The sequence below is a fragment of the Alternaria triticimaculans genome, assembly GCF_023758025.1.
Source record: "Alternaria triticimaculans strain BMP 0046 chromosome Unknown scaffold_39, whole genome shotgun sequence".
NCBI classification, from domain to species: domain Eukaryota; kingdom Fungi; phylum Ascomycota; class Dothideomycetes; order Pleosporales; family Pleosporaceae; genus Alternaria; species Alternaria triticimaculans.
In genome coordinates, this window is record NW_026055996.1 from 642 (window position 1) to 28,383 (window position 27,742).

At 53.4% G+C, this 27,742-nt stretch overlaps 9 protein-coding genes across 9 annotated transcripts; 5 read left to right on the plus strand and 4 right to left on the minus strand.

Annotated features, from left to right (window-relative positions):
* Nucleotides 1-254: 254 nt before the first annotated feature.
* On the minus strand, nucleotides 255-4,302 carry J4E78_010766 (uncharacterized protein; the record flags this gene model as incomplete). Its single annotated transcript, XM_049371342.1, has 3 exons — nucleotides 255-1,653; nucleotides 1,822-3,925; nucleotides 4,059-4,302. 3 exons carry the CDS (start codon nucleotides 4,300-4,302, stop codon nucleotides 255-257), a joined length of 3,747 nt encoding a protein of 1,248 aa, XP_049216907.1.
* Nucleotides 4,303-4,651: 349 nt separating this feature from the next.
* J4E78_010767 (uncharacterized protein) lies at nucleotides 4,652-7,008 on the plus strand (the record flags this gene model as incomplete). Its single annotated transcript, XM_049371343.1, has 3 exons — nucleotides 4,652-5,166; nucleotides 5,216-5,990; nucleotides 6,043-7,008. 3 exons carry the CDS (start codon nucleotides 4,652-4,654, stop codon nucleotides 7,006-7,008), a joined length of 2,256 nt encoding a protein of 751 aa, XP_049216908.1.
* Nucleotides 7,009-7,337: 329 nt separating this feature from the next.
* On the minus strand, nucleotides 7,338-9,359 carry J4E78_010768 (uncharacterized protein; the record flags this gene model as incomplete). Its single annotated transcript, XM_049371344.1, has 1 exon — nucleotides 7,338-9,359. The coding sequence occupies one exon, from the start codon at nucleotides 9,357-9,359 to the stop codon at nucleotides 7,338-7,340; it is 2,022 nt and encodes a 673-aa protein (XP_049216909.1).
* A 453-nt stretch (nucleotides 9,360-9,812) lies between these two features.
* Nucleotides 9,813-10,781, minus strand: J4E78_010769 (uncharacterized protein; the record flags this gene model as incomplete). Its single annotated transcript, XM_049371345.1, has 1 exon — nucleotides 9,813-10,781. One exon carries the CDS (start codon nucleotides 10,779-10,781, stop codon nucleotides 9,813-9,815), a length of 969 nt encoding a protein of 322 aa, XP_049216910.1.
* A 484-nt stretch (nucleotides 10,782-11,265) lies between these two features.
* J4E78_010770 (uncharacterized protein) lies at nucleotides 11,266-14,561 on the plus strand (the record flags this gene model as incomplete). The annotated part of the gene is made up of 2 exons (XM_049371346.1): nucleotides 11,266-12,253; nucleotides 13,483-14,561. 2 exons carry the CDS (start codon nucleotides 11,266-11,268, stop codon nucleotides 14,559-14,561), a joined length of 2,067 nt encoding a protein of 688 aa, XP_049216911.1.
* Nucleotides 14,562-16,947: 2,386 nt separating this feature from the next.
* Nucleotides 16,948-18,056, minus strand: J4E78_010771 (uncharacterized protein; the record flags this gene model as incomplete). The annotated part of the gene is made up of 2 exons (XM_049371347.1): nucleotides 16,948-17,649; nucleotides 17,706-18,056. 2 exons carry the CDS (start codon nucleotides 18,054-18,056, stop codon nucleotides 16,948-16,950), a joined length of 1,053 nt encoding a protein of 350 aa, XP_049216912.1.
* Nucleotides 18,057-20,674: 2,618 nt separating this feature from the next.
* J4E78_010772 (uncharacterized protein) lies at nucleotides 20,675-21,241 on the plus strand (the record flags this gene model as incomplete). Its single annotated transcript, XM_049371348.1, has 1 exon — nucleotides 20,675-21,241. One exon carries the CDS (start codon nucleotides 20,675-20,677, stop codon nucleotides 21,239-21,241), a length of 567 nt encoding a protein of 188 aa, XP_049216913.1.
* Nucleotides 21,242-22,499: 1,258 nt separating this feature from the next.
* J4E78_010773 (uncharacterized protein) lies at nucleotides 22,500-23,426 on the plus strand (the record flags this gene model as incomplete). The annotated part of the gene is made up of 3 exons (XM_049371349.1): nucleotides 22,500-22,772; nucleotides 22,828-23,057; nucleotides 23,114-23,426. 3 exons carry the CDS (start codon nucleotides 22,500-22,502, stop codon nucleotides 23,424-23,426), a joined length of 816 nt encoding a protein of 271 aa, XP_049216914.1.
* A 1,493-nt stretch (nucleotides 23,427-24,919) lies between these two features.
* On the plus strand, nucleotides 24,920-26,688 carry J4E78_010774 (uncharacterized protein; the record flags this gene model as incomplete). Its single annotated transcript, XM_049371350.1, has 3 exons — nucleotides 24,920-25,468; nucleotides 25,515-26,214; nucleotides 26,267-26,688. 3 exons carry the CDS (start codon nucleotides 24,920-24,922, stop codon nucleotides 26,686-26,688), a joined length of 1,671 nt encoding a protein of 556 aa, XP_049216915.1.
* Nucleotides 26,689-27,742: the final 1,054 nt, after the last annotated feature.

The window sequence follows — 27,742 nt, forward strand, 5'->3', positions numbered from 1 at the left end:
AAGACGGCGGTGTGTCAATAGGTGGCCAGGACTTGTAATGCAACACCACGGACCAGACTTAGATCAATCTCCAAACACAGCTGAAGAGGACTCTCGGGTATCATTTGGGTCTATTGTGACCTACGTTCCTATGTACAAATACAATTACTGCTCCCCATTCATCAAAAAGACGCTAGAAGCGCGGGTTATAAGTACCAACCGCTTTTCATGGGCCGTATTTCCAAACGCCGGTAATGTGCACAAACATGCTTCTACTAGAAGGCATACAGACCCCGCATGTTCCAGATCGCTTCATCAATCATGCTGGGGGTCCATTCCGCACCCGTCATCTGCCCAGCGATGCTCTCCCGCTTGTCGCGTGACAGTACTAAGAAGCGCTCGATCAGATCGCCATCAATGACGCTCTTGACCGGCGCAAAGTAGCTGCGGAAGGCGAGATGATCCCGGCCAGACAAAGGCTTATCGTCCGACCGAAGTTGAAGCTCCAGTTGCTGGAACATCTTGTGTTGTCGGCGGGAGTTGAAGGGGATGAGTGCACCAAGAGTGCCTTGGAGACCGGCCCAGAAGATGATGCGCTCACCACCAGACAGGAGAACCGTCTTTTGTATCGACACAGGAATGTCGTTTGTGAAGTAGTGTGCGATGAGGTCGAGACGGTTCGGTGTACCGCCCAGGTAGCCCTTGTCTACTAGCAGATCAGAGCCGTCGGGCGATTCGTCTGAAGACTCGGAAACCTTCTGGGGGCAGCGCACGAGCCAGATATTACCGAACTTGTCACCACCGACTGTGGTATCGTAGTCCAGCATTTCTGATGCGGAGGTATGACGGGCGATGGTGTCATCCACAAAAGGAATGAGACGGTTGGGGTGGACTTGGTCCTTGTGTACAACGTAGGTGACGGATTGCGCCTGGTCGGAAACAACAAGTCGACTGCCTTGAGTCTTGAGATCGGTAATACGTGTCGCTACGCAGTTCGGAGCCTGAGCTTTACGGAGGACCGACTTCATACCACAGTCGTAAAGACACAGGTGACGACCAACACCAGCGATGAGCTTTCCCTTGAAAGCCAGTAGCGCTAGAGGTGGGTCGCTGACCTCGGTCTCGTGGAAGAATTCCAACTCGCGGCCAGTGGGGTTGATCTTGTACACCTGTATAGAAGCAGATGTGTATTTGAAGGGATTGAAACTCAAGTCTTTAGCAGTACCGACAGCTAGGAATGCTTCGTCACCGCGGCTCTCAAAGAAGACTAAAGCAGCACTGACAAGTGACTGGTTGCCGTTGAGCTCCACTGTGTGGGTGACGGTCTTCTCGCTCACAGGGTCGACCACTTGGATGCAAGAGGCCCAGCTGCCTTGAGCCCTTGGGTATCCAAAGTCGATCGCTGGGAGTTCGTCGCCATCGGATGTGCCGTTTGCCGTATCGCCATCGGCATCCTCAATCTTCATGGAGCCGTTGGTGCCGTCGGTCTCTTCCTTCTTTACACCAGCATGTGCTATCAGCTGTTGGCGTCTATCGGCACTGATAGTGTTGTTATCGCTCTCGATCACGTAAAAGACACCCTGGTCGTGCCATCCGACCATCTTCCTGGGGGTGTACTTGAGTGGGATGTTCTCGTAGGTCGTGTTGTCCGTCAAGTCGTTGAAAGTGAAGATTCTGTTTCATTAGCAACTGTTCATTTGCTTTGTAGTTTTGACAAAAATGAGTTGGTGACTGCTTTCAGTAGGAACAATTGGAAATTTTGTTTCAGCCTCATCTTGATTCGACGGTAGGAAACATATTTTCATCATTGCAGGTGGAGCGAAAGGAATAGGGGGTGCTTACCGTAATTCATTAGCGCTGACGCAGATGATTCCCTTGAATTGAGAACCGTCAAAGTTCCAAGCGGACTTGAAAGGGATGTAGTTCAAGGGTGTCAGCTGCAATACGCCGGTCCGGGGATGGGTGTAGCCTAGCCATGGCCTTGAGGTCATTGCGAGGATAGCAGGTTCGCCGGCAACAGTCACCTTCGCAAACTTGATAGGCTCGGGGCCAAGGAAGCGCCTCCGGGTGTCACCAATGTCTCCAGTCATCTCATCCAGTACTGATCGAATGTATACACCGCTTCGCAGACCAATATGCAAGAACTGGCTGTATCCACGGGGGGACTTGTCTGTCATGAGGTTGATGGTCAGGTCGCTCGGCGGTGATGTAAGAGCTTGAACAGAGATGCTTCGTAGGATATTGCCTTCCATGTCAGGACTCAGGTTGAATATCCGGACGGTCTGGTCGCTGCAGCCAACGGCCAAGAAGAAAGCTCGCACGCTACCCTCTGGGACATCGGGCATCGCCAGGCAGTTGATGGTGCTGTCCAGGGCAATCTCCTCCTCGGCCATAGCAAGTGAACCATCGGAGTCGCACTCAAAGTACAAGATCTGGCCTGAGCTCAGCGCGATAGCAACCTGTCGGTTGTTTGTAGCGCAGGCTACAATGGTACGATGGGCTGGAGGTTGCCAATCAGTCAAACTAGCATGTGTCGCGCTCGCATCTTCGTTGGGAAACTGGATGCCCTGGATGTGGCGGATACCCTTGGGATGGATCTGGATGATGCAGTCCTCACCAAATTGTTGCACACCGAGCGTGTTTGTATCTGGGAGGAAGCCAGTGTTAGAGGCTTCCTCGACATCATCGCCGATTTTCAGAACTAATGTTCTGCTATGAAGGCACATGACGATGAGGGTGTCAGTCTCGTCTTCGCTGGTGAGCTTTGTAGTCCAAACATCTGACGCGTTTTGCGGCAAAGGCGACTCGATGAGGTCCAAAACCTCCAGAGCATTCCTGGTGGTGCGGAACGAACTCCGGCCTCCTGTACCATTGATCGTGTAAACCTGTGGCGCGTCTTCGAGGGCAGGGTTGGCAACCTCCATACCCATGATCGGGTTCAGACTGGCCATCGACTCTACCGCGGTGAGGTTGACCAGGACTCGAGGCTTAAAGAAAGGAGGCGCGAAAGCAGTCTCCGGATCGACAGGGAACTGGTCGCTTTCGAACACGGGGTCCTCTGTCTCGTCTCCTAACGACTCGAGCTCGTACAGGATGCGGTCCCCAGATTCGCAGGCAGCATACACGAAACCTGCCCTGAGAATGCAGATGCTGGTGACGACAGGAATAGTATCAAAGTACTTGATCTTGATCTTGTCGACTGTGCCATTTGTTGCTTCCACGGTAAGCTTGAAGACGTCGCCATCCTCTGTTTGCAGGAGGTAGAAGAAATCGCCGCCCTTCAGAGAGTACAGCGTACCAGCAACAATCATGCGCTTACGGTTGGGGTCTTCGGTAGCTCCCTCACGACGTGGAATTGCCAGTCGGTGGACGCTCGATTTGTTGTTGAAGATACGGCGGTAGGTGATGCTGTCTTCTCCACAGCACAGGACACCGCTTGGAGCATTTGGACCACCTGGTACCCGGAAGAGGGTATTGGCGGTCCGATCAACTGGCTCTGACCATTTCCGGACGATGTGGTTCAGACCAAGATCCAGCTCGTAGTATACCAGCTCCTTCTTGATCTCGTCGTACGCTTCGCCGGTAGGATCGGTCTCGGAGTTGGAGTAGTCCACCTCGAGAGTAGCGAACATGGGGTTGTCGTATCCGACATCAAGCCCGATGAGGCAGTACACTAGCGTCTGTGGCTTGTGTGCCTCTAGCGGTGAGGAGATGGCGATGTCCGTCTGGCCACTTCGGGTGAGAATGTAGACAAGCTTGTTCTTCTCCGTCGAGGCGATCATGATAGCGCGCCCTTTCGGGTCGGCTGCCAGATACTCGCCCGGCACTACGCGTCGTATTCCAGACTTGCCGAACGTCTCAAAGTGGACCGTCTTGAAAGTGTGCTCATCTGGCATGTACTCATACGTGACTAACCGTCCTGAATCGGTGGTTATGACGATATGGTCTGACGGAGTCAGCAGAGGTTCTTGTTAATTGCAATCCAGTCCACCGCGGGCTCAGTGAGCTGGGGGCTCGGAGGTGTCGTGTGCTTTGAAAATCACTATACTGCTTGTAGCGGGGAAGTAGGACTGACATACCTTTAGTTCCGCCCGCGATCCTGAACTTGGCGATGCGGCGAATGATGCCAAAGACATCCTGCGAGTAGAGCTCTTGGAAGCCCTTCTGCCGCCGCGAGACCTCCAAGATAGCTAGCCGTGAGCCGCTCGCGGTGAGGATTTGCTGCTTTCCGTTTCCGAGAAAGTCGCCGGATATGGCGTCCTGAGTCGCTGTCGGCTGCTTCACCGTCAAGGCATACAGGGACATGGAGGAGAAGCTCGTCATGATGGGCGGCGGTGGGCGCTGGCCCAGTTACTCTCGTCGCGTCGAGGTCTTGAGCGCGTGTGGGGAAAGTTCAAAACTAAGTCGCGACAATGGAAAGGAATGCTCGAGTTTGCAGAGTGTAGTGCGCGCCGGTGTCAGGCAGCGCGGCTGAAGAGTTGCGGGCGCAAGTTGTCGAGGCTCGTGAGAAAGATTTACGCGCGAAGAGGCCAGAGCTTCTCGGTCTAGTGTCGGTCCGCCCTGGCCAATTGGTGGGATGCGCCCCACTAAAATTTCATGTCGCAAAGTCCTCGAAGGCGCATACACACGACGCTCTCGATAACTGATACAGTCACGACACCGTATATTCACCATGAAGCGCAAAGTTGGCGCCCTAGAGAAGCTCGAGTCAGACCATGCGGCACTCCGATTCAAGCTGAAGCGAGACCCCCAATCGTACCGAGACGACTTCGAGCAGCAGTACCAGCAGTACCGAACCCTCCTCGACCTGTTCCTTGCCGACCCGAGCACCTCAGACAGCGGTCTGGTTGCGCTGAAGGATCTCATTGAGTTCGTCTCGCATACCTCGGACCTCTACCCCGATGTCGCATCAGAGTTTCCCAGGGATCTCGAGCTGTTGCTCACCCACCATGAGGTACTTGAGTATGATTTGAGGGACAAGATCGTTGGCGCATACTGCTTACTCAAGCGGAAAGAAGTCATAGACTCAGTCAAACTCCTCAACACACTGTTCCCGCTCCTTGTGGCGACGAACAGTAAGAGTCTGCGACAACTGCTCTACACCAAGATTATCTCAGATCTTCGTTCGTCCAACGCGAAGACTGTGAACCACAAGCTCAACAAGTCTATGCAAACAGCACTTTACAAGTACGCAGTATCCTCCCAATGCTTGGCGTTCCCAACTAACCGTCCCAAGTCTCTTAGAATCCGACACCTCCTCGCCGAAGGGTCTCTGGGCCGTAAAGATCACCAGAGAGCTTTGGAAACGACAAATATGGACAGATGCGCGCGCAGTCGAGGTCATGCGACTGGCAGCACTGAGCGATAATGAGAAGACTATCTCGGGCGGCCTCAGGTTCTTCCTCGGCGGTGACCAGGAGCGAGAAGCCGCCGCAGAGGAGAGCAGCGATGACGACAACGATGTGGACATTGGAAAGCTGAAGCACGCGGCCGGAATCAACAAGAAGAGCAAGAAGAAGGCCCGCGACATCAAGTCCGCAGCTGCCGGTCTCAAGAAGAAGGCCAAGAAGAAGAACGCACCCCACCCCCTCAACTTCAGTGCGCTACACCTTCTCCACGATCCTCAAGGCTTCGCCGAAACCGTCTTCTCCAAGCACATCCAGAACACCAAGAACAAGATTACCCTGGAGACGAGGCTACTGGCACTGCAGCTTGTCACTCGCCTCGTTGGATTACATCAGCTCACAGTCCTCCCGCTATACTCATACTTCCTGAAGCATCTCACTCCTCGGCAAGCCTCAGTCACCACTTACTTGGCGTGCTTAGCGCAAGCGACACATTCGTATGTACCGCCAGACGTACTTGAGCCGCTTGTGCAGAAGATCGCGAACGAGTTCGTCTCAGAAGCATCAGCCTCTGAGGTCGCGGCAGCAGGTCTGAATTCCATTCGTGAGATCTGCGCACGTCAGCCATTGGCCATGACAGATACTCTGCTTCAAGACTTGGTCATGGTAAGTTGGCTCCTTAGAATCCGATGCCATACTCTATACTAACGCTATTCAGTACCGTAAATCGAAAGACAAGGGCACAATGATGGCCGCTAAAGGTCTCCTCTCCCTCTACCGCGAAGTCGGCGCCGACCTCCTCAAGAAACGCGATCGTGGCAAGGACGCGACAATGGGTATCCGCGCTGGTACTATCAAAGAACGCCGCTATGGTGAAGAAGCTATTGGAGAGATTGAGGGCATCGAGCTGCTCGAGAAATGGAAGGAAGAGGAGCGCAGGAAGAAGCTCATAGAGGCCGGTCTGGATCCCGACGCAGACAACGGCGACGTCGACCTCGACGATGAAGACGACTGGAAGAAGTGGGACGTAGAGAGCGAGGGCGACAGCGACGACTCAGGCGGCTGGATCAACGTCGAAAGCGACGGCGAGGACATCCAAATCAGCGACTCTGAAGACGAAAAGGACAAGAAGGAACGCCCCGCAAAGAAAGCCAAGCTCGACAGCGCCACCCCCGGTCCATCCGACGACAAGGAAAACACCAAGAGCGCCGAACCAGAAACAAAGTCCCTCTCCAAACTCCTCACAACCACCATCCTCACCCCCGCCGACCTCAAACAACTCCAAGCCCTCCGCGCCTCCAGCACAATAACCTCCACCCTCGCCGGCTCCTCCAAGCGCGCCCAGCTCCTCGCCGCCCGCCACGCCGACGAAGCCATCACCGCCGAGACCATCGAGCTCGCCGCCAAAATCGGCAAGAAGAATACCAAGGAAGAGAAGATTGCTCTTGCCAGGGCCGACCGCGAAACGAACCACACTTCCAAAGCGGCGAAGCACCAGGCCAAGAAGGTGGAAGAGGGCAAGAGTACGACGAACAAGGAGAAGGCAAGGAAGAAGAATTTCCTCATGACGCTGGGTAAGGCGAGGTTTAAGAATAAACGTAGTTTGGGGGATGTTAAGAGGACGATGCAGGGGCATGTTGAGAGGAAGAAGAGGGGTGGTAAGAGGGGGAATAAGGGAAATTAAGTGGATTTTTATTGTTGTGTTATGGATTGGTATGTGTATCAGGTAGATGGAAGATCGCATGTTCTTTCATGGCAGACGAATGGAAAAAGGGAAAAGTAACTTGATACCCAGATAGAATATGGATCATGAAACATGAGAGTCATCCTGTTCCTAAGTAGTCCTAGGACCTGGTGTGATGTCTGAAATCGCACCTTCAACGTCCTTGCCACCTTCTTTTCGCCACTTGCCCACGGTATTAATACAAGGGAATGCTGTCCCCCGTGTTACATCGAACATACATGTACATGCTCTCGCTGTATAGCACCAGCATCCACATTAACCCATCACCCTTATTCCTCCACAGTCGGTGTCGCATCATCATTCGCTTGAGCTTCCCCGCCTTCACCCGCAACGCGTCGTTCAAAGCGAAATACCGGCCTTTGGGTACCGAAATCACCCGAGCTTTCACTGTGGAAGCTGCTTGAAGCATCGCCTTTACCAGAGACTTGGAGTTTGCCGACCTCAGAGCTGAGGGCAGGTCGTATAGGGGCGCTGCGCTTGCTGCAGGAAGAAGAATGCTTGCCTTTGCTATGTTGAGATGAAGGATTGCTCTTACTGTCTGGGGTGACCGGAGAGCCGGCGGAAAGGGGTGGTAATTTGGTAGGAGTTCTCAGGTCTTTGGAAGGAGTGTACGGGTGACTGGTGTACTGTACAGTCCTGGTGTTGTCATTGGTCGCCGTTGACATCTGTTCAAGTGTCTGTGGTGCTTCTCGTCGAATAGGTGTAACGAGAATACCCTTGTGCCTTGTTGACGTTGCTCCCGGGTCCGAGATCGACTGTGGTGGGGTTTTGACGACAGCGTTGTCTGCGCCCGCTTTTCCCTGGATGGGATGACGAGACGTCGTTACACTCGGAAATATACTCGCGGGATCAGCTATCCTTCCATTAGAGTTGCTTGCTACCGGCGATGATGCAGATGCGATCGCGAATGCATCAGCAACACCATGTCCTGTACCATCTTGCCACATGTCGGCATCAGCAGAAAGAGCCTGACGCACTGTATGGTCCTTCTCATTCTGAACCTTCATCGCAGGAGTGACGACAGGCTGTAGGTGGGTCGCCAGACTGACAGCACCGTCACCGCTGTTCTTCATCCTCTTACGCGAGCTTTGTGATTCAGTCTCCATCCAAGCACTCATGTATTGATTCTGAATTTGAACCATCATCGATATATCGTTTTGTAGACCTATCTTGTCTGTGGAGTGAGGATAGACTTGTAGCAAGGATGTGATAAGCGAGGTGTGCTCAATGAGGTGACTGACGAGGAGGTTGGGATCAGGGTCTCGATGTACCGTTGGCGTGTGACTTCTATGTTGGTCAACGTTGCGTACCCCGGATACAGGCGTGGCATTCAGTTGAGTAGCTGGACGGCCTGATTGAGGTCGAGCATGCCGTTGGTGTTCTCCGGCTGCATTATCGCCGGTTTCCGCAAGGTCAGCATCGGCAAGCTTCCTCTTCTGTGGCGAAGTTCGTGAGTAATCTTGGATGTGATGGACAGCTCTCCTGCGGAGCGAATCCTCGTTCTGCGAGGGAACCATTGGCAAGACGTATGTGGTCGATGGAACTTGGACATGATAGTGTTGCGCATACGACAGTGGATGTTGTGGCGCGTGTTGCGCAAGAACCGGCGCGGAGAGTGGGTACTGTACTTCGAAAGGTACGTTGAGCGTGTGCCGGCCCCATGCTGCGTTTGGGCTGACATCAGGCGCGGCAGTGATCTTCGCGCTCATCATGCGATAGATATCATGACTCTGATGCCCGGTGAATGTGCTGCCGTTCGCAGGCATGGCTGCCAATGCCGGTCTGGAGACACCGTAGCTGTACAGCTCCCTATATCCATTGCCGATGAACTGATGCGGTTCCGACAGCTTTTTGTGTTTCTGTCTGCGCTTCGGGGCTCGCGTTGCTCGCCTTGGGGGTGATGGATCCTCGTTGACGATGATGGGGTTGTGGCTGCTGCCGCTCATGTTCGCGAAAGGCTTAGGTGCGAGCCTTCGCAGGGCGGAGGAGACTGTTCGATCGGTGGAATCAGTTGAGCCTTGTCGTTTCTTCGGCGTCGTGATGGTGAGTACCACTGGAGATTCGCCGGTACTCGGGGATGTGAGACTGAGATCATGCTCACTAATGTTGCCGGAGAGCGCCATTCTGGGAGGAGTGTCTGGCACTCTTCGATCGTCCGGAGCTTTCACGACCTTCTTGACGCTGGGAACGATGATATGTATGGTGTCGCTCGCCTGTCGGGGCGGTCTGGGCCGTCCAATACCAGCCGTGGCCGGCTCTGCGTTTGCAGTGCCTCGCCGAGTGGACACCATGATGTTCAATGTTTGTCCTGGTTCGTCAGACCTTCACCGCTCAGTTGATTTCAAAATCTCCTCACCAGTTTCTAACTATCACGTCGCCGAAATGGTACAGCGCTGTGCCGGATTAGGGTGGTGAAGATGAGAACGTGATTACTGGCGACGCTCTTCTTGCGTCCGCGAGGTGGAGCGAACCCGACGACGATAGCGGCGAAGGAGAGAATGGAGAGTGAAGTGATGAGTCGCAAACAAACTTATGATGTTGCCTACATGTATGTAGAAGGTGCACTATGTGCGGGAAGGGACATCCACTGTTTGAGAGGAAGGCGCGACGCACCGCGATCAACAGCAAGAGCGAAATCTCAGCATAACACATCGTAAACGAAGATAAGTGGAATGAAAGACGAGACGAAAAAGAAAGAGAACGATACCTCATGCGCTCGCCGTTGGTGCTTCGCGCGGCAGCTCTCATCCTGCGGTCAGAAACGCGCGAAGTTTAACCAGCTCTTCCACATCATCCACATCGTTGACGACGCGATCGATAGCGCCATCATCCCAAGCGATGCCCTGCCAAAGCAGCACACCCACATCTCTCATCACTCTCACATCGCCCATCCGAGCTTCCAATTCAGGTATGGCGTCGATCAAGCGCGACCAAAACAGCTCACGAAGTTGCGTCGCACCGTTGAGGTAGGTCCACGTGAGTGCAGATCCGGGGAGAGATATCGCCATGTTTCCAAGGAGATACTCGAGCCCGTACAGACAGGTCCCGAAAGGTAAGTATTCCGCCTCCGCCCAGTCTACCAGGCCTGTGATCTCCCAGGTGTTCTGGTCAACCAGGATATTGGATGGGATGAGGTCCCCGTGATTGAGTACTACTGGGTATTCTTCCATTCGCTGTATCGCGCGCATTGCCTCTTGCGCTATTTCGCGTAGATGTTCATCCGGTAGCTCACTAGCCAGCCTCTCAAGTCTGGAAATGATTGTTGAGCCGACCTTGCCGCAGCACTGCGCGAGCATCGATGAACACTCTTCCATGGGTGAATCTGCCCGTACCGTTCGGGCGATATAGTGTACTTTCTGTGGTGAGTGCCAGCTTTGCGCAATAAGATCCGCGAAACTTGTGATAAGGCGCTCTAGTCGCTTTCCTGCGCTGTCATCGAGTGAGTGTCCATGCTGTTGTAATCGACTCAGCGGCGTGCCGTCAACCTTTTTCATCTCGTATGCGCATATGCCTCTGGGTAGTGTTAAACCGAGATCCTCGATGGTGGGGGCTAGTGCTAGATGCGTCGTGCTGGCAGCGCGTACAATGTTGAGGTCGAGGGCGTGCTGCGGCGGCCGAAGCTGGACGATGAGAGCACGTTCGTCCTCACATTCCACCTCTGCGGTAGCCTGATGCCGGGTGTTTTCCCTCGCAAAAGCGACTTTTGGTGGCATGACCAGAAGGGTGTAGCTACAATAACCCTGTTCGCTATACTCATTAACTTCATAGTCTTCATAGCGATCTCGCACAGCTTTCACACAGATCTCCCTATCCTCCAAATGTAATCCGAAGCGATTCCAGAACTTTGGGTTCGTCATCGATGGTGCAACCTGAGCGTGTTTGGGATGGAGGCCCAAGGACTCGAGCCCCGTCGCGAGGTTGAGGGAACGCGAATCATCCCGTCTCGCATCATATGTGACATTCTGCCGTAAGCCCTGTCGCGACTTGTTAGAGAGCTAGAAGTCGAATGGTGTGTCGCACGCAGTCGTGGTTCGCTGGGAGTTTGCACGTGGAAGTTGGCGTGGGAGGAAGCAGCGAAGGAAGCGGGGATGTGGGGTGAACGGTGGCTCCCACTTAGGCGGGCGAGGCGTCGTCGCAATCTCCTCCATTCTCCACCCACCGCTCCAGACTAGTCCAAGCATCAAACGGTACTGGCTTATGGCGGAAGAGACGACATCAGCTTTACTGTCCGACGGGCTCCAGCCTGGCCACGACATCTTTTGTACACCCCAAAATGACGCGGTTCCTGCGGGTAGCCTGTACTCAGAACTGGATGTTGCGCAGCAAGAGATCCGCCTTGTCAAACTCTGGCCTGGCACCGAAGACAATGTCATCGAATGCACACTACTCCCGGGTAGGCCTTTGCTCGATCTGAAAGGACTGTATACGGCTCCATCCTACTGCGCTGGCTCTGCAAAGAATACTGAATCTATCGTCCTCAACGATATGCCTTTCAATGTGTTCGCAAACCTGGCACATGCTCTGAAGGAAGTCCGTAACTTCTGGAAAGCTACATACGGCGCAAGGGAGTGTCTATTGTGGATCGATCAAATCTCGATAAATCAGTACGACATCAACGAGAGATCACACCAGGTTCGGTTCATGCGCGAAATCTACGAGTACGCAGAACAAGTCCTTGTCTGTCTGTCGACTGAGAAGGCCGACCCGAAAGGAATGAATTGGTCTATAAAGGTCGCGAGAGATGTTCGCCCCCGTGGGTTCGATGAGATTCCCCAAGGGGAACGCGAGATCGTGACCAGTGACTCTCATGATGATCTGGATGACAAGCAACGCGCCGATATAATCGATTACGATCACCAACGCTTGATCGCAGACCACGTTATCTATAATACACGGAGCGACTTGATAGAAGAGTGGTTTGCTTCCTATGAGATCATTGGAGCTCCTTGGTTTACGAGAGCCTGGGTCCTCCAAGAATTCGTTGTCGCAGCAAATGTGTACTTCATGTATAGTGGAGTCTTTGCATCCTGGCGAACTGTTCTTCCAGTGTGGAGAGCAATTTACTCCACCTTCGATTTTAGAATTCGCCAGGCAATCGGTCTCATGTCGGGCCCCCCGAGGAGCTGGTTTTCTGGTTTTCCGGAACGACGCAACCCGAATCGACTCATTGAGGACACTAGGCAAGGTGATTTAAGAGTAGGCATGACTGAAGCGATATTCACAATAGATTGTAAAGCCCACTCGCGTCAGAACCAGGACTTGAAGGAACTTCTGTCGCATTCCCGCAATCGCCATACTTCAGATCCCAGAGACAAAGTATTTGCCTACATCGGTCTGATCGATCCAGCCTACCGCATTGAACCGAACTATTCTCATTCCATCGATCAAGTTATGATCCATACAACTACCAGGATCATAGAGACAGAGAATAATTTAGACATTCTGTGGCACGCTGCAGCTTCTCAGACACATCATACCAACAGTCTGCCATCGTGGGTGGCTGATTGGACGTGCAAGGAATCCCCTTGCACTCCGAATAAGTCATACACCCACTCCCATGTACTGAAGAATACCGAAGCAAACGCTTCGTTTCGCACTGTTGAAACAGCTCGTGGAACTTTGCAGGCCTTGCAAGTTGATGGTGTCTTGATTGACAGATTAATCAAAGACTCAAGAAGAACGGTCCACAACGAGCACTTGTATACATCTTACAACGGCTTTGACGGTGCTTGCTCCCATGACTCTAAAAAAGACGATGAGATATGGGTTTTGAGGGGCTGCAGATCACCGCTAATATTACGTCTCCAAGACAAGTATGGCTACATACTGGTATCAGCTGCGACATACGGGCGCGAGGATCTCGGAGATGACATCTGGATTACGGAGCGGGCACAGGAAGAAAGAGAGAAACAAGGAGGCTGGCGAAGCATATCTATAATCTAGTCAAAGTCATGACTGCAGACCTAATCCACTATTTCGACTTTCCATGAAGCTTCGCGGCGAAGCTGCAGCATCTATCAACACACGGCACTGTATTTCTGGTGTGATTAACTATCGTCATCGCCATGCGCCCTTATTTAGCAGCGTTTTTGCACTATGAAACTCTATCGATTCACACTCCCTTCACTATGTAGACCTCACACCAGTTACACCAGAATCTGCCTGTGATGGGCTGTAATGAACAGCAGAGAGAAACCGTACAACACAGCCGAACGACATCCCAAGACGCACAACTGTACAAGATGTCCATTCCCAATAATCATGCAACAGACCAGACTCACCCGTGCTGTCACGGAAGAAACAAGAACGAGGAAAATGAAGTCGGAAACGCAGCGCCTGCGATGATGCACGGGTCCGTCGATACTACGCCTCTTGAAGCCCCCACGTCCATACAATCTGACTGTGTATCTGCAGGCCTCTATTCAGAAGACGAGCTGCCTGTCCCTTCCCTAGAGGAGCGACAAGCCGGTGAAGATGTTATCATGGCAGACATGCTAACAGCTATGCAACTGGAGGGCCTGGAGGTAAGCACTCCTTCCCCGGAGAGCCAGTGGACGAACATGGGCGTAGAAGCTGATTCAAAAGCCAATTCGGTCTCAGCGGAGCTAAACGAACAACAACCCGAAAGTCTTCATGCTTCGGACGGATCAGCTCACAGCGACTCCTTGACGGCTACAGGTTTCGCGGATGACGAGCAGACCGCACAGCCCGAGGAGTACGCAGACGATGCCGACTCTCTAGAGCTCGAGGATTTTGACATTGACTTCAGCGAGCTTCTCCCATCAAATTTCCCCGATTTCCCCTTCGATGATTTGAACAACCCCTCCGACGAAAAATGGGCAGAAATGCTGAAAGAAGTCGACGCATGGAACAAAACATACAACGGCGCAGCCACAGAAGACACTCACACCAACACCGCTCCCGGGGAACCCTTCACATACGCCGTCGACCCCTTCACCCCCGAAATCTGCAAAGCCGACCTAATCCGCTGCCCCATCTCCATCCCCACACCAGAAACCGACATCCTCGCCCACTTCTCCACAGAATACGCGCGCTCAATCCGGCTCCTCAAGGTAAAATACCGCTGGTACCATTCCAGCCCCTCAGACTGGCAAAAAGAAGTCACAACCCTCATCTCCGGCATCGACAACGCGTCCAACAACCTAGAACCCTGGCTACCATTACACAGATGGCTCGTACTGTACCGTCGCCTCATGCAAGGCGCGACGGCGCGTGAGCGCTACAAGACCAAGAATTTCTTACTGAAGAAGTTGGAGGCGATGGCGAAGATGCGGATGGAGGAGAGTAAGGCGGCGGTTGTGGAGTTACTGCAGGCGAAGGGGATGAAGTTGGCGCATGGGGCTTTGTGTGGGATGAAGCGTGCGGTTGATGAGGACTGTGAGAGGAGGGGGAGTTTGCTGCTGGGGAGTATTGCGGAGTTTACGAATGAGCTTGTTGGGGGGTTTTCGGGGAGGTGGTCGTGGGTGGACTGATGGAGATGTGTGGATGTAGAGGTAGAGAACGTGCTTATGCGCAATGGAATTTCAACGTTGAGACAGTTGACACCTTTTTGCGAATGTACCAAATGCGACATGGCCATCGTCCCATCCTTCCTCACCACTTCGGCATCTCCATCCTCGCAGTACATCCCCTCACCTCCGGAAATCATCTCCAAGGGCTCGCGGTTATTAGACTACACCCCGTGATCGTGGTTGACGATTAAAAGCAACAAAGATAGTGCCCGTATAAGCTTCCCGATGTCATCTCAAACTATGACGTCACACCCCAAACTCCGAAGTAAGATCGCCCCGGGTCACGAACCGATAGATCTTGGATCCATCGTGCACAGCTCCCACCGTTACAATAAACTTTCCGGCGCGCACTCTACCAGCCTGTGCGCGACAACGATGGACTATTGTATACACACCGGTGTACTCTTGGCCTACGCAGTTCACTGCTGATCCCTTTCGTCTTATCTGCATCATTCCGTTGCGCATGTCCCAACTTCAACCAAGCTCTCTCTCGCTTGGGTGATTTGCGCAATGCATGCGTTGCCAAGCTACAGCAAGGCAAACTTCCGACGTCGAAGGAAGGGGACTCAAAAAAAGTGCCAGGATGCTGATTGGCTGTGAAGTCAACAATTCCATTCGTGCAGGATGCGGGTAAATCATCTTTCAAATTGAGAAAGTCTCATCCATGTCCTTAGCCAACAAGGACGATGTTGCAAGTAAATGAAAATAAAGACGACGAATACATGCGGATCTAGGATCAACGTGGGTGTTGGGCGAGATACCAATGCGATGCGCAGAGTTGCGCAGTTTGCTGATCACTGATCGCCCAAAACCTTGCGAGGATCTTCACTTGTCAAGGCGCCTGATAGCAAACTTCGTGTCCAGCATCATGCTTACTGTCCGTAGACTTTCTCGCTTCCTGGTTCCCCATGTCTACCATAGCGTATCTCCGCACGAGTTTCAACCGGTCAGACCCTTCTTTTCCAGACATGCACAATCAGTCTCGCATACACGCCATAACCCTCGCATCGAAACTAGCCCAGTCCAGTTCAGTCCATGGAAACGTGGCACAACACCACCATCTCCACTCCAACACCCTCGTGGAATGTCGGACTACCGCTCTTAGCCCTACGAAAGCAAAACCTTCTACCGACATCGTAGGGCTGGACCAGCGCCACATTTTCCCACAGCTGAAGAAACAATCGTGACATGGCCATATCCATTCTATCCGCCCGAAGCTACACGTTAGCCTTCCCGCACCGCGCTAGTCGCCACGCTACATCTCTCCGACACCAGCGATTGCTGTGGCGCATCTAGATCCACTTGCTAGTAAATCGTGGAGAGCTGAAAAAAGTAAAATGCAGAATGCAGAATGGGCGGCAGGCGGCTAACGTGGATGTCCTGCGCATGTCCAGTGTTTTCGGGTCAGTCATGCTTAGTCGGTGACAGCGATGGGCGCTGGTGGTGTTCGCTTATCTGGCTGAGGAGGCATACATGTCTCGATGATAGGCTGGCAGCATTGATGGGCTTCTACGTGGGCTTTGTTTGCTGACGCTGGGCTGAGACATGGGTGCGTTGAAGTGCGGAAACGGACATCGGGCTACGCGGTGAGACTGAGGTTTGGACCGAGTGCGTGAAGTCGTCGCCGGCTTGGATTTCGTTCGACAAGCACGGGCGGTCTGGTAGTCTCTGGTCTAGCCGCGCGGCAGGTGAACGTCCGGCCCTTCTCTCTGTTAGTGACCGCCCGGCAAGTTTGTCGATCTGAGATGGGGCTTGCGTACCCGAGACAATTCTGAAATGGCAAAGATCTGTGAGGATCTGGATTGAATGAAGATCTCAATGGCGTAGTCGAGCGTGCATCCAGGCTCGTGGGTCTGCGATTGCGCTCACGGCACGGGAGACGGCACCATTGCGGTGAGTGAAGCGCAGGTGCTTCCTCGGCGAAGTGCAGATCAGCAGCATGTGTAAGAAACTGAGAAGATGTTTCGATGTACTGAGGCAGTGATGTGTCATTAATGATTCTATGTAGCCCAAATGCTCACTGGAGCTTTGCGACAAAGGAAATGCAAAAGGGTATATTCGTATGAACAGCATGTGATGTGTCGCACTCCAAACGCCTGGTAATGCAATTTTGTCGCACTCTGCGACTCGGCCATGCCCATGTGTAGCGCCGTATGCAGAATCTGACAGATGCCGTGATGGTGGAGTACAGCAGGTGAGTCTGTGTTGCCGACTCATTCTAGAGAGTGATTTCATGTGCCCTGTGAAACGCCGTTGAAAATCGATATGGTGAATGCTAGGTCTTCGTTTGCTGATTAGGGAATGACTGCTAGACAATGCTGTCGATGTAGCGGATGCTCGCAGATGATCATTTGCGGAAGACGCTCATGAAGCTCTTGCGTTTGGTCATTCCTGAAGTCATAGGCCTGTCGGCAGGAATAGGAGGCGGCGCTGGGTGCGCGGCAGACGCGGACCTCTTGCCGAACTTGGAGAGTATGGGTTCAGACTTCTTGTTGACGATTCTGCTGTCGTCAATCTTCTCGTTGACAGCTACTCCGGAATCGCGGGATGCGTCGTGAGAAACCTCAGTGGTGACGACTGGTCTTGCGCCATGGTCAGCCTTGGATAGACCACGAGACAGCTGCATGGTACTCTTTGCTTTGAAGACACCAGATCTGCGCGAGCTCTTGGTCATGGCACGCTTGATGTTGCTACCAGTCTCCTCGGCCTGCTGTCGCTCCAAGCGCTCAATTTCGCCGAGGATAGTCATGCCGTTCATGGCAAGGCTCTCTTCGGGGATGGGTACGAATTTGACTACGCCACGCTCCGGCGCAACGCCAATTGACTCAGCCATGAACGTCTGAATCAGGGCGGCATTGCGTTTGTTGGTCGTGGGTTGCAGTTGCACAGGCAGAGCGTTAATAGTGAGCATGTAGGTGGGCTCAAATGACCCCCCGAGGAGCAGACACGCTGAGTGGTTGACCGTTATCATGATAGAGGCTTCTGGCCTTTGATAGCGCGTCGAGAGGTGGTGCGAGAGGTCGGTGACCAGGGTGTATTCGTCTTTGATCTACGCCGGGTTAGTGATTTGCCAAAAGAGTGGAGCTCGGCAGAATAACAACTTACGATAACGTTTGTCCGCAGCTCGGCTACAATGGGGGCATCCTTGGTCACACGGTCGCGAGCCGACGACGCCATGCCGTCCTTGTAGGAGAATTGATCCTCGTAGAACTGTGCACGCGAGCGCGAAGTCATGGGCCGCAGGGGACCTACTTCATCCGCGGCGGCACTCGGAGCGCGGTTCCGGGAGTCGTGCTCGATGTCCTGGACCGACTGGGGCGACGATGCAAAAGAGAACTGTGAGTGCGCGGGTGAGAGCTGTCCATTGGCTTTCTCCGGCGAGAGGAGGGTGGTGCCTGCCTGTTGGGGAAATGCATTGTTGCCGGAGTAGGTCGAGGTGGACGATGGGCGTGACATCTTGGCTTGGGTCGAGGTAGAGTTGTTGACCGAATGGGGCATGATAGAGGAGAGAAAACGATGGGGAATTGAGGATATAAGAGTAACGACCAGGGTTGTCTGTCTGGTATGGGATTTGCCTAGATATGGATAAAGGCGTTGGTGCACATGCAAGAGCGCAGATCCCGGCGCGCTTCTCTATCTTGCAGTGTGAGACGAGGTCCGGAATGAGACGCGGTGGCGTTTGGTTATCAGCGGCCTGGGGGAAACGGAAACTGGGAGAGAGTCCGTGGGGAGTCCGTGTATCGATTGACGGTGTGGTGGAAGATGGTGCGGCAGGATGCAAGTGATGGGCGGTAGCAGTCCAGGGTTGAGGAATGGATGACGACTGAGCAAACACCCCGCAGTTGCAAAAGGAAGGCGCTGGTCGGAGAGATGCAGGAGATGGGCCCTGGGCAGAGCACGGCGAACCACTGTATGATATATTCCCATAGTCGCCGCATGCCAGTGCACTTGAGCACCAAGCAGCACCAAGCCTCAAGCATCTCGGGTAGAGCGACAGGGGTGCGGCCTCAAGTTGCAGCATCACCTGCACACGGGCCAGCCGCCCGCCATGCAGTTTTGGGCGCCTGCACACGATCGGACTGGGTATCTGACATGAGGCCTGGCTGAAGACGGCTGTGCGCTGCATCCTTATCTGGCGATGCGTCAAGTGTCGGCGACTCCAGCGAGCCCTCAGCTCTCAGGAAAGCCATGTTTGCTGCTCCAGGCGCGCCACCACCCGCACCTGCCAGCTGTGCCGACCGCGCTTTCCTCACCCCTCGCTGCGACTGCCAGTTGAAAATAGCATCGCCCACAAGGGAAAGGGCAACCCCGTCCCCCCTGGTCCAGGACGTTGGCCTCAATCTCAGCGACAACGCAACACCACTCTGGTCCACTCAATCGAGGTTTGACGCTGGCTCCTAGCCCGCGCACTAACCCCGTCGCCGGCCACTCCTCCTACCCCGCCAAACGCAGTCTAGCCTGGAGCCGCTCTTCTTGGAGCTCGCTCCGGAGTCTCGACCTCTGTTCGACGGCCGCGCCTCTCGTGCCATGTCTCTGGTCTGCCTGCACTCTTTCGTCAGGAGGTACGCGGGCGGGAAGAAGCAGCATCCGCTACTCTACCTGGAGCCGCCCTGCTCGCACAGCATCGGCGGTCACTGGTACATGTCGTGGCCACATTCCAACTCCGCAGTTCGGCGCGCTGCCGAGCGAAGCCATACCAGACACCAACGCCGACATGGTCACTGATGTGCATATGCCTTCCAGATGCAGAAAGGCACGACACTGCACGCGTCACAACCCAATCACTGAGACAGCCACCGGCATTCATCCTTCAATCACTTCCACGCATCATGGGTACCCAAATAATTTGTGTGCAAAGGAGCGGGAGATAAACAGCTGATGCAGGTACTAGTTCTTGTTCGTCCCAGTCTCGACCCCAAAGCGACGGGACCTAGCAATCTCCACTTATATTCAATGGACCGTACCTCGATAACGACTCAAGCTATTGCTCCTTCTCTGCCACGTCTGCGTAAGGAGTTGGGAGATAGCCAACCGCCCAACTTTGCTCCTACTGTACCATGTTCGCTGCGCCTCGACTTCTCCCGAAATGACTGTCCCAATCCATGGTGAACCAGCACCAATCGGAACGCAGTGCGCAGAAACCCCCCCTGGCTTTAAAAAATCCTCTTTGTTCGTGGCACAGCTCCATATATGTACTATGTGTCAGGCGCTCTGCACGTCAAGACCCTTTCGAAATGTCTGCTGCCAACGCCGTGTAACGGCGTACCCTACCGGTCGCATAGTACCACCTCGATCTCATTTCCCCACAATTGGCTCTCAGCCTCTCGAATAGATAACTAGTCCAACGGCTGGCCTCTCTCTTTGTCTCGCTGAAACCGCCTCCTCGCGCCATTACCAAGTCACGATTACACCGACTTCATTAGTCTACATACCCCATAGTGAGGGTTCGATCCAATGCGGACACTACGCAAGTAACCGTAATTATCAATACGAAATGAACGGCGCCACCGTGCGGCCCGTCTTCTGGCTTGCGATGAAATGTCAAGCTTTTGAGGTGGGCTTGTGGCGCGTAAACGAAGGAAGGATGGTCTGTGTTCTCCGTCATCGTATAACGTTGTTTCTTACACCTGCTCAACGGTCGGTTGATGTAGTTTGGCTTGGCAATCAGAGACAGCCTCCGGAATGATTATGGCTGTGACAGTGTACATACCCGTGGCGGTGTAGCATAGCGGAAAATTGGGAGACGTGATGAACCAACATAAGGCGCCCATTCCAAAGGCTGTGCAGCACCGAGGACGGTGCGCAATACCGAACGAATGGCCTCATATGAGATGGGGCGCCTTGATTTATGGCCTGAGGATGAACTTAGAAGCCTTTTGGGGTCATGGAAGCGAACAAATGCTACAGACCTCGGTATCCGAGTGTTGTGTTGTTGTAGTTTATGACGTACACGTGAGAGCGCGGTGTGTTGTGGATCGCGCGGGCACTATCACCAACATCAAGCGCTGCCTCACCTCACACTTTGACTTCCATTGACCGCCCGCAACTCAACGCAGGCCCAATCTAAGCTTGCAATGCCACCCAAGAACGCGACAGCGAATGCCGCGCGCCGGAAAGGCCCGTCTTTTAACCCACCAAGACCCGTGGGTGCGCCTTCCCAAGCATCCACCGCGACGAAACGCGCCCCAGCGGCGGCATCCCGCGCGACAGGCGCCGCAAAGAAGAGCAACGCGGGGCCCTCGAAGACAGCCTTCACACCAGCCGCTGATGTAATCGATTTATCCGACGATGATCAGGATGACGAGCTAGCGGAGGATCTTAACATCTCCGACTTCGACGACATCATGGACGATGCACCCACTGCCAATCCACCGCCAGCAGCCGCCGCCCTCGACGAACCCGCTATTTCCCGAGCGCTACTCGCACGCCTACTTCTAGAGAACTTCGAAGACCCGAACATACAAATACAAACAGGTGCGATGAAGCTGGTGGGCAAGTACATTGACATCTTTGTCACGGAAGCTTTCCTCAGAAGCCAGGACGAGATGAAGGCAGCGGCAAAGGATGGCGGTAGCATCGATGGTTTCCTCCAGGTGGAAGATCTGGAGAAGCTGGCACCCCAACTTGTGCTCGACTTCTGAGAGTGCTGTACACACGAAGACACGACGATCCAGCGCAAACCAGCGACGAGATGAGAAGGACAACTAGCTACTATCTGGATATATGCAGGCTTATTTGGATATGGGGTTAGCATGTAGCTCCAGGCGACAACCAACGGGGAGCTTCACACCGACCATAGCGCTGGTCTCGTGGACTGCGCCGCACCATACATGCGCTCCTCGCAGCCTACCCTTGGATGACAGAACTGTAAGGGTATTTTTGGAACACCACAAGTCATTACGAGCGAAGACGGGTGTTCGGCCCACGGCCAAGGCTCGTGGCAGTAAGAGGTGGAGATGTCAAAAGGCCGAAACATGGACATGTACTCATCTGTCGTTTTCAGAACGAACTACTCTTCAGAAGTCAGGCCGAAAACACCTATGAACAAATGAAGGACACGTCGGCCTGGCATGTTTGAAACATGACCACATGACGCCTGGCTTCCAAGATCTTGTCGGTGACTGCTATTCCTACTGCACAGCCTGACCGACATGTAATGCACAATCTCGCAAACAGATCTTCCGGTTGCCTGGCTTGATCGGCCTTGAGATTGCCGTTGCCGCGCGTGGTCTGAAGCATCATGGGGTTCGGCTCAAACACACCCGGAACGTGGAGCGCGTCGCACCCTCAACACCCCAGCTGCATCTCGACGAACACCAATATTGCGATATCGTCAACGCGACACTAGAAAAAGCATACGTTTGTTGCTTTGCACAGCACAGCACTGCGTTATCGTCGACTATCTCTTGCGTGCTTTTCAAATGTTGCAGTCATCTCACAGCGATGATGTTCGCACTACTAGCTACAGACAAATATACCCGTTTTAAGCCTCATTTACAGGGTCCTCAGCCGAACCAGGAGGCTGAAGCAGTTCTCGCCTCTAACGTGTCGCAACACCAACCCCATGTATCGGAATAGCTAGTAACCGCCCTAGCCACGCATGCAAATCTTTCATGCCTTAAGATGGCCCTATAGCCGTCACCTCAGGCTCTCTTTTCTTCATCTCTGCATCCCACGTTTCTTGTCACTTTGTGTTGCATTTTCCTTTGCATCTATCTTTCTTTACTTACCTCTTCACAATCTTTAATATACAACTGGCTAGTCCAGCTTGCTACTTTTCACGACCCAAAGCGCTAGTCGCCCATCCACTCTCTTGACGAGACGAGCATCGCAATACGAATCGCATACTTAATACCAATTTCGCCTTTACGCAAACGAACACCACATACACTAGTCAACATGTACTTCTCAAGAGCAACCATCGTCTCCGCCATCTTCGGCCTCGCGTGCGCACAGGAGTCTTCCATGTCCATGTCCATGGGCTCTGCTACTGAGCCAACCCTCTCCTCAGCGGTGCTCGGCAGCGTCTCGACTTCCACACCAGCCGCAATGGCAGGCATGGTCATGACGCACGTAGTCCAAGTCGGAGGACCCAACGGAAGCCTGACCTTCTCTCCCTCCAACGTCAAGGCACAGCCCGGAGATCTTGTCCAGTTCCAATTCCACCCCAAGGTACGTCCTGTCATACTTTCTACTTCTATCTCTCCAACTAACAATACCCCAACAGAACCACTCCGTCGTCCAATCCACCTTCGACAACCCATGCACCCCCATCCAAAACATCATGAGCAACAAGACCGACGCCTTCTTCTCCGGCTTCATGCCCACAAACGCCTCCCTGACCGCCACAAGCCAAGTCCTCACCTACACCATCCGCGTCGCAGACGAGAAGCCCGTCTGGTTCTACTGCTCCCAGGGAAAGCATTGCCAGGCTGGTATGGTCGGTGCCATCAATGCGTAAGCCACTGCCCCTTCTACCATCCACATGCACCCACTAACATGCCACCCAATAGTCCCGCATCCGGCAACAAGACAATGGAAGCCTTCGTCGCCCTCGCCGCTCAGGCTACTGAGAACCTCTCCCCCGGCCAGGCTGCTGGCTCTGGTGGCGCATCTGGAAACACACCTACCTCCCCCTCTGCCGGCGGCGGCGCCAACTCTGGCACTGATGGCACCTCTGGTGGCGCTGCTGGTGGCGATGCTAGCGGCACTGCCAGCGGTGCTCCTGCCCAGCAGACTGCCAACACTGCGGCCGCTGGTTTCAGCGCGCAGAGCTTCATTGGTGCTGCAGCGGCGGCTGTCATTGCTGCTGTCGCTGCCTTGTAAGGTGGATGGTTTGAAACTTCTTTTTCTGGTGTGATTACGGGGGGTTCATCTATCGTGAAGATGGACGGTTAGAGGTTGGAGGTTGTATGCAAGAATGGCATTATTTTAGTTTATGTGATACCACGTTTATACGCATGGCTTGCGACTGATCTAGAGCTGGTTTTTCACTCTTGGGTCTGCGGTCATTAGCGCTTTTTGCTTTGAGAAATTGGTAGAAAATAATAGAGACGAATATTGATTGCTCGTATAAACTTTCTTCGGACTATTTGGTGAATGAGCATGTCCGAATTGGCCTTGTTATCTTCAGGCTCTGTGTATCACCTGATAAACAATCTTACTTTGCGAGTTCAAGCTTTCTAACTTCTACGATGAGACTCGAAGAGACCTAAGATGGCTAGCATGTACCCTCTTATCAATCAACGTCAGCGGGGAACACGTGCGTAGAACAGTGGATGCACACAGGTCAAGCAGTGGAGATATGCGGGTGGGGAAAACGTGCAACACGACTCACAACACCGTGCACAAAAGAGCCCGGGTAGGTTACTCTAAGGAGTATGTGCGACGCCCGGTCGAGACCGACCTGAAAGCATCGTGAGGATTGGCTCTGGTGTTGCTGCCGCGGCGGATCTCGCGTTCATGCGCCATGATGTCATGCAACCGAGCCAAGAGTTTTCACCCTGCACCTGCATCCGTCGCCCGCAGAGCCTCTTCCCATCTATACCCCAATCGGACGACTACGGCATGATGATCAATTGCCAGACCGCATTCTTACATGCCGCAGCTGCAGCCGATAAAGGCTCTTTCTTGCTGCCTGCCTGGGGTGCCACTGACTCACTCAGACGCGACAGTCTGACAGATCTCGTCAACGTCGCAACGCGATTAGAGCGAGGTAACTCTCTTACGAGCGTACCTGTGTTTGTAACGGACACAAGGAAGCCAAATAAGTCAAGCATTATCGGGTGACCGCCTTAGCTGCTTGAGAACTTGTGGGCTTTCGACCCACTTGGCCCATTCTTTACTTGAGCCGCATGCAGATCTACGGACGTTTGGCCTGTCGGGAGGTGAGCGCACGTCGGCAAGAAGTGGATTAAGCACATACCTACTAGTTTTTCGCTGCATGGACGAAGCTTACCGTCACATAGTTGGGTCCACAAGACACAACCGCCAAAGAGCACCCCGACATGGCCAGGCTAGGCCCACCCTGAGACACACTTCATCGCCCAGGTTGTCGATGTCGTCGATGGCATCTATCACCCCGATCTCAACGTCAAATTTTAGGCCGATTTTGTACGAAATGGGTTCGCAACAATGGATCCCACTGTGACAGGCCCCTCTCTGAGTGGAGAGTCGTTCTTCGCAACGGGAATTTCTCCTCAGACGTCATTCTGGAGGTGGATGCCAAATGTGGACTTTTGTTGGGTTCAAGAGGGCCTTAATACCCCAACCCGCACCCCGACTCTCATCTCCAGCTTCTTCGTCCAGCCCACCCTACGATGACGGAACGCGAGTCCAGGCACTCTTCGCCCGCCCGAGCTGGGTCAGGCCCAATTTCCGAGAAAGATGATACCTCGCGACGCCCAAGCATCCCAGCCGAGACTAGCGAGGAGGAGAAGTGGCATGTCGATGTTCCTGTCGACCCTCAGGGAAACCACCATCCGTCGATGATCCGCGCAGACGGGAAGCGTGAGCTGAGAGAATGGGAGTGCTGGGATAAGCTCGCATACTCATGGCCTAAGTGGAAGAAGGCCATGTATCTGGCTTCCATTGCTGGAATCCAGATCTCCATGAACTTCAACACGTCGGTCTATCCTAGCGCCGTCAACCCCATCTCCGAGCACTTCGGAATTAGCGCACAGGCAGCGCGCGTTGGACAGATGATCTATTTGGTCTTCTATTCCTTTGGCTGCGAGCTATGGGCGCCATGGAGTGAGGAGTTTGGTAGATGGCCAATTCTGCAGCTCAGCATGTTTCTTATCAACATCTGGGAAATTCCATGCTCTGTCGCACCGAACTTCGCCACCATTATAGTCTGCAGAGCTCTAGTAAGTCTCCTCCGTACTTAGTACTTCCAATGCTGATGAGTATTAGGGTGGTCTCTCCACCGCAGGAGGCAGTGTGACTCTTGGTCTTATCGCGGATATGTACGAGCCAGAGACGCAGCACTGGCCGCTGTGCTTTATCGTCTTGTCGTCTACGATCGGAACCTCTATTGGTGGTGTCATCGGTGGCCCTATCGAAAAATACCTTTCCTGGCAGTGGAACTTTTGGATCCAGTTGATCTTCGGTGTTGCTGTGCAAGCAGTACACTTCTTCATGCCCGAGAGCCGAGCTACCATTCTCATTGATCGAGAGGCCAAGAGACGTCGCAAGACCGGCGAGGATCCCAACATCTACGGACCGAATGAGCTTAAATCGCCACGAATTTCGCTCAAGGAAGCCGGGAAGATCTGGCTCCGTCCGTTTGAGATGTTTGTTCGGGAACCAATCGTCTTGTGCCTGTCGCTACTCTCTGGTTTCTCCGACGCTCTGATCTTCACGTTCCTGGAAGCATTCAACGTCACATTCCCGAACAACTTCGGTTTCGGCACGCTTCAAGTCGCTTGGGCTTTCATTCCCATCAACGCCGCTTACTTCTTCACCTACTTCTTGTACTGGCCTTGGTTCTGGCGCGATGATCACCTGCGCAAGAAGAACGGCCCCGACTGGATGACACCAGAGCGACGATTGAAGCCGCTTCTTCTGCTTGCGCTCTTCGAGCCTATCGGGCTCTTCGGATTTGCCTGGACTTGTAAGTGGACTTCTGAACACCATCGATTGAACTTCAGCTAATAGTGACACAGGTATGGGACCACCACAAACCCATTGGATCGCACCGATGATCTTCTCCTTCCTCGTCGGACTGGCAAACTTCGCCATCTACTACTCTTCCGTCGATTACATGATCGCCGCCTACGGACCATACTCGGCTTCAGCCACCGGAGGAAACGCGTTCGCTCGTGATTTCCTCGCCGGTATCTCCGCCATGTACGCCACACCCATGTACAACAACCTTGCATCTTCAAGCCCCCAGAAGTCCGAGTACGCCACTACCCTACTGGCATGCCTGTCTTGTTTGGTCGTGGCACCAATCTACGTCTTCTACTGGAAAGGACCCCAGATCAGAAAGGCTAGTAAATTCGCTTCACTTCTTGCGGAAGACAGGAAGGCGGAGGGCGTCAGGCGACTCAGTAAGGCTGATAACCTTGAGAACCTCACCGCATAAGCTTCCAGTCACGAAGTTCATGATATCCCAACCATCCTACATGACGGGTTCGGACGCGTCATTGAAGGTATTGATCTTTTTACGCAATATACCCGAGTCTTGGAACATTCATATGTTGGCCACGACTATGTTTATGTTCTGAACATCACTCCATGAGCATGAACTGGATCTCCTTGTCGTATCATAGCTATGCGATCACGACGTCGCGGCAGAATGATGTACAATGGGCTGGCTCTGAATTTGTAGCTGGGTCAAGGCTCACATTTCAGGGGGATTACGAACCGTCAGACAGCCTTCAGTAGAAGATGATCAATATAACGACATAATCACACCCATCAAGTGCGTATTTGACTTTCACTAGAATCGATATGCTGTGTCTTCACTTGGTACCATGCTTCCTATTGACATGAAACCGACCACTCTGACCGAATCGATCCGCTCAACATCAGATATCCACTCGCTCTATACTCACAATGTCAGAGAGGCATGACTCATCTTGGCCATCCGCGTTCTTGCACAAGAGTCAAATCGTAGATGTTCGCAGACATCGCTAGAAGCAATGCCCTGTATAAAACAGTGAGCTGAACTATTCCCGAATGGTCCCAAAGCAAACATTACCGTGAAAGTCTGAAGCTTAGTGAACTGTTAAGCTAAGACATATTGCAAAGACACTGAGCTATCGATTCGCGACTTACGGTCACGTCAAATACTCAACGACGACGATATCGAAATCTACCACACATCCACCAACATGACCTTTGGCTCGGCTCAAATCTTAGCATTCTTAAGGATGCGCAAGACCAGCCGACCAACAGATCAATTGACCACCACACCCTCCTTAAATCCGCAAGTCGTCGGCACGAAAACGATGACCTTGACGGACATGCACACCACGAACCCCTCCTGTGCGAGCCCCTCCACCTCCGCCGCCCCCGCCAAACTCCCCTCAACCCACCAAACCCAATTCTTACGTGTCTACCCTTCCTCAGCACCACCCCAGTATACTAACCGTCCCGCCGGCTCCTCCAGGTTCCGGGAAAGGCTGAGCTTGGAT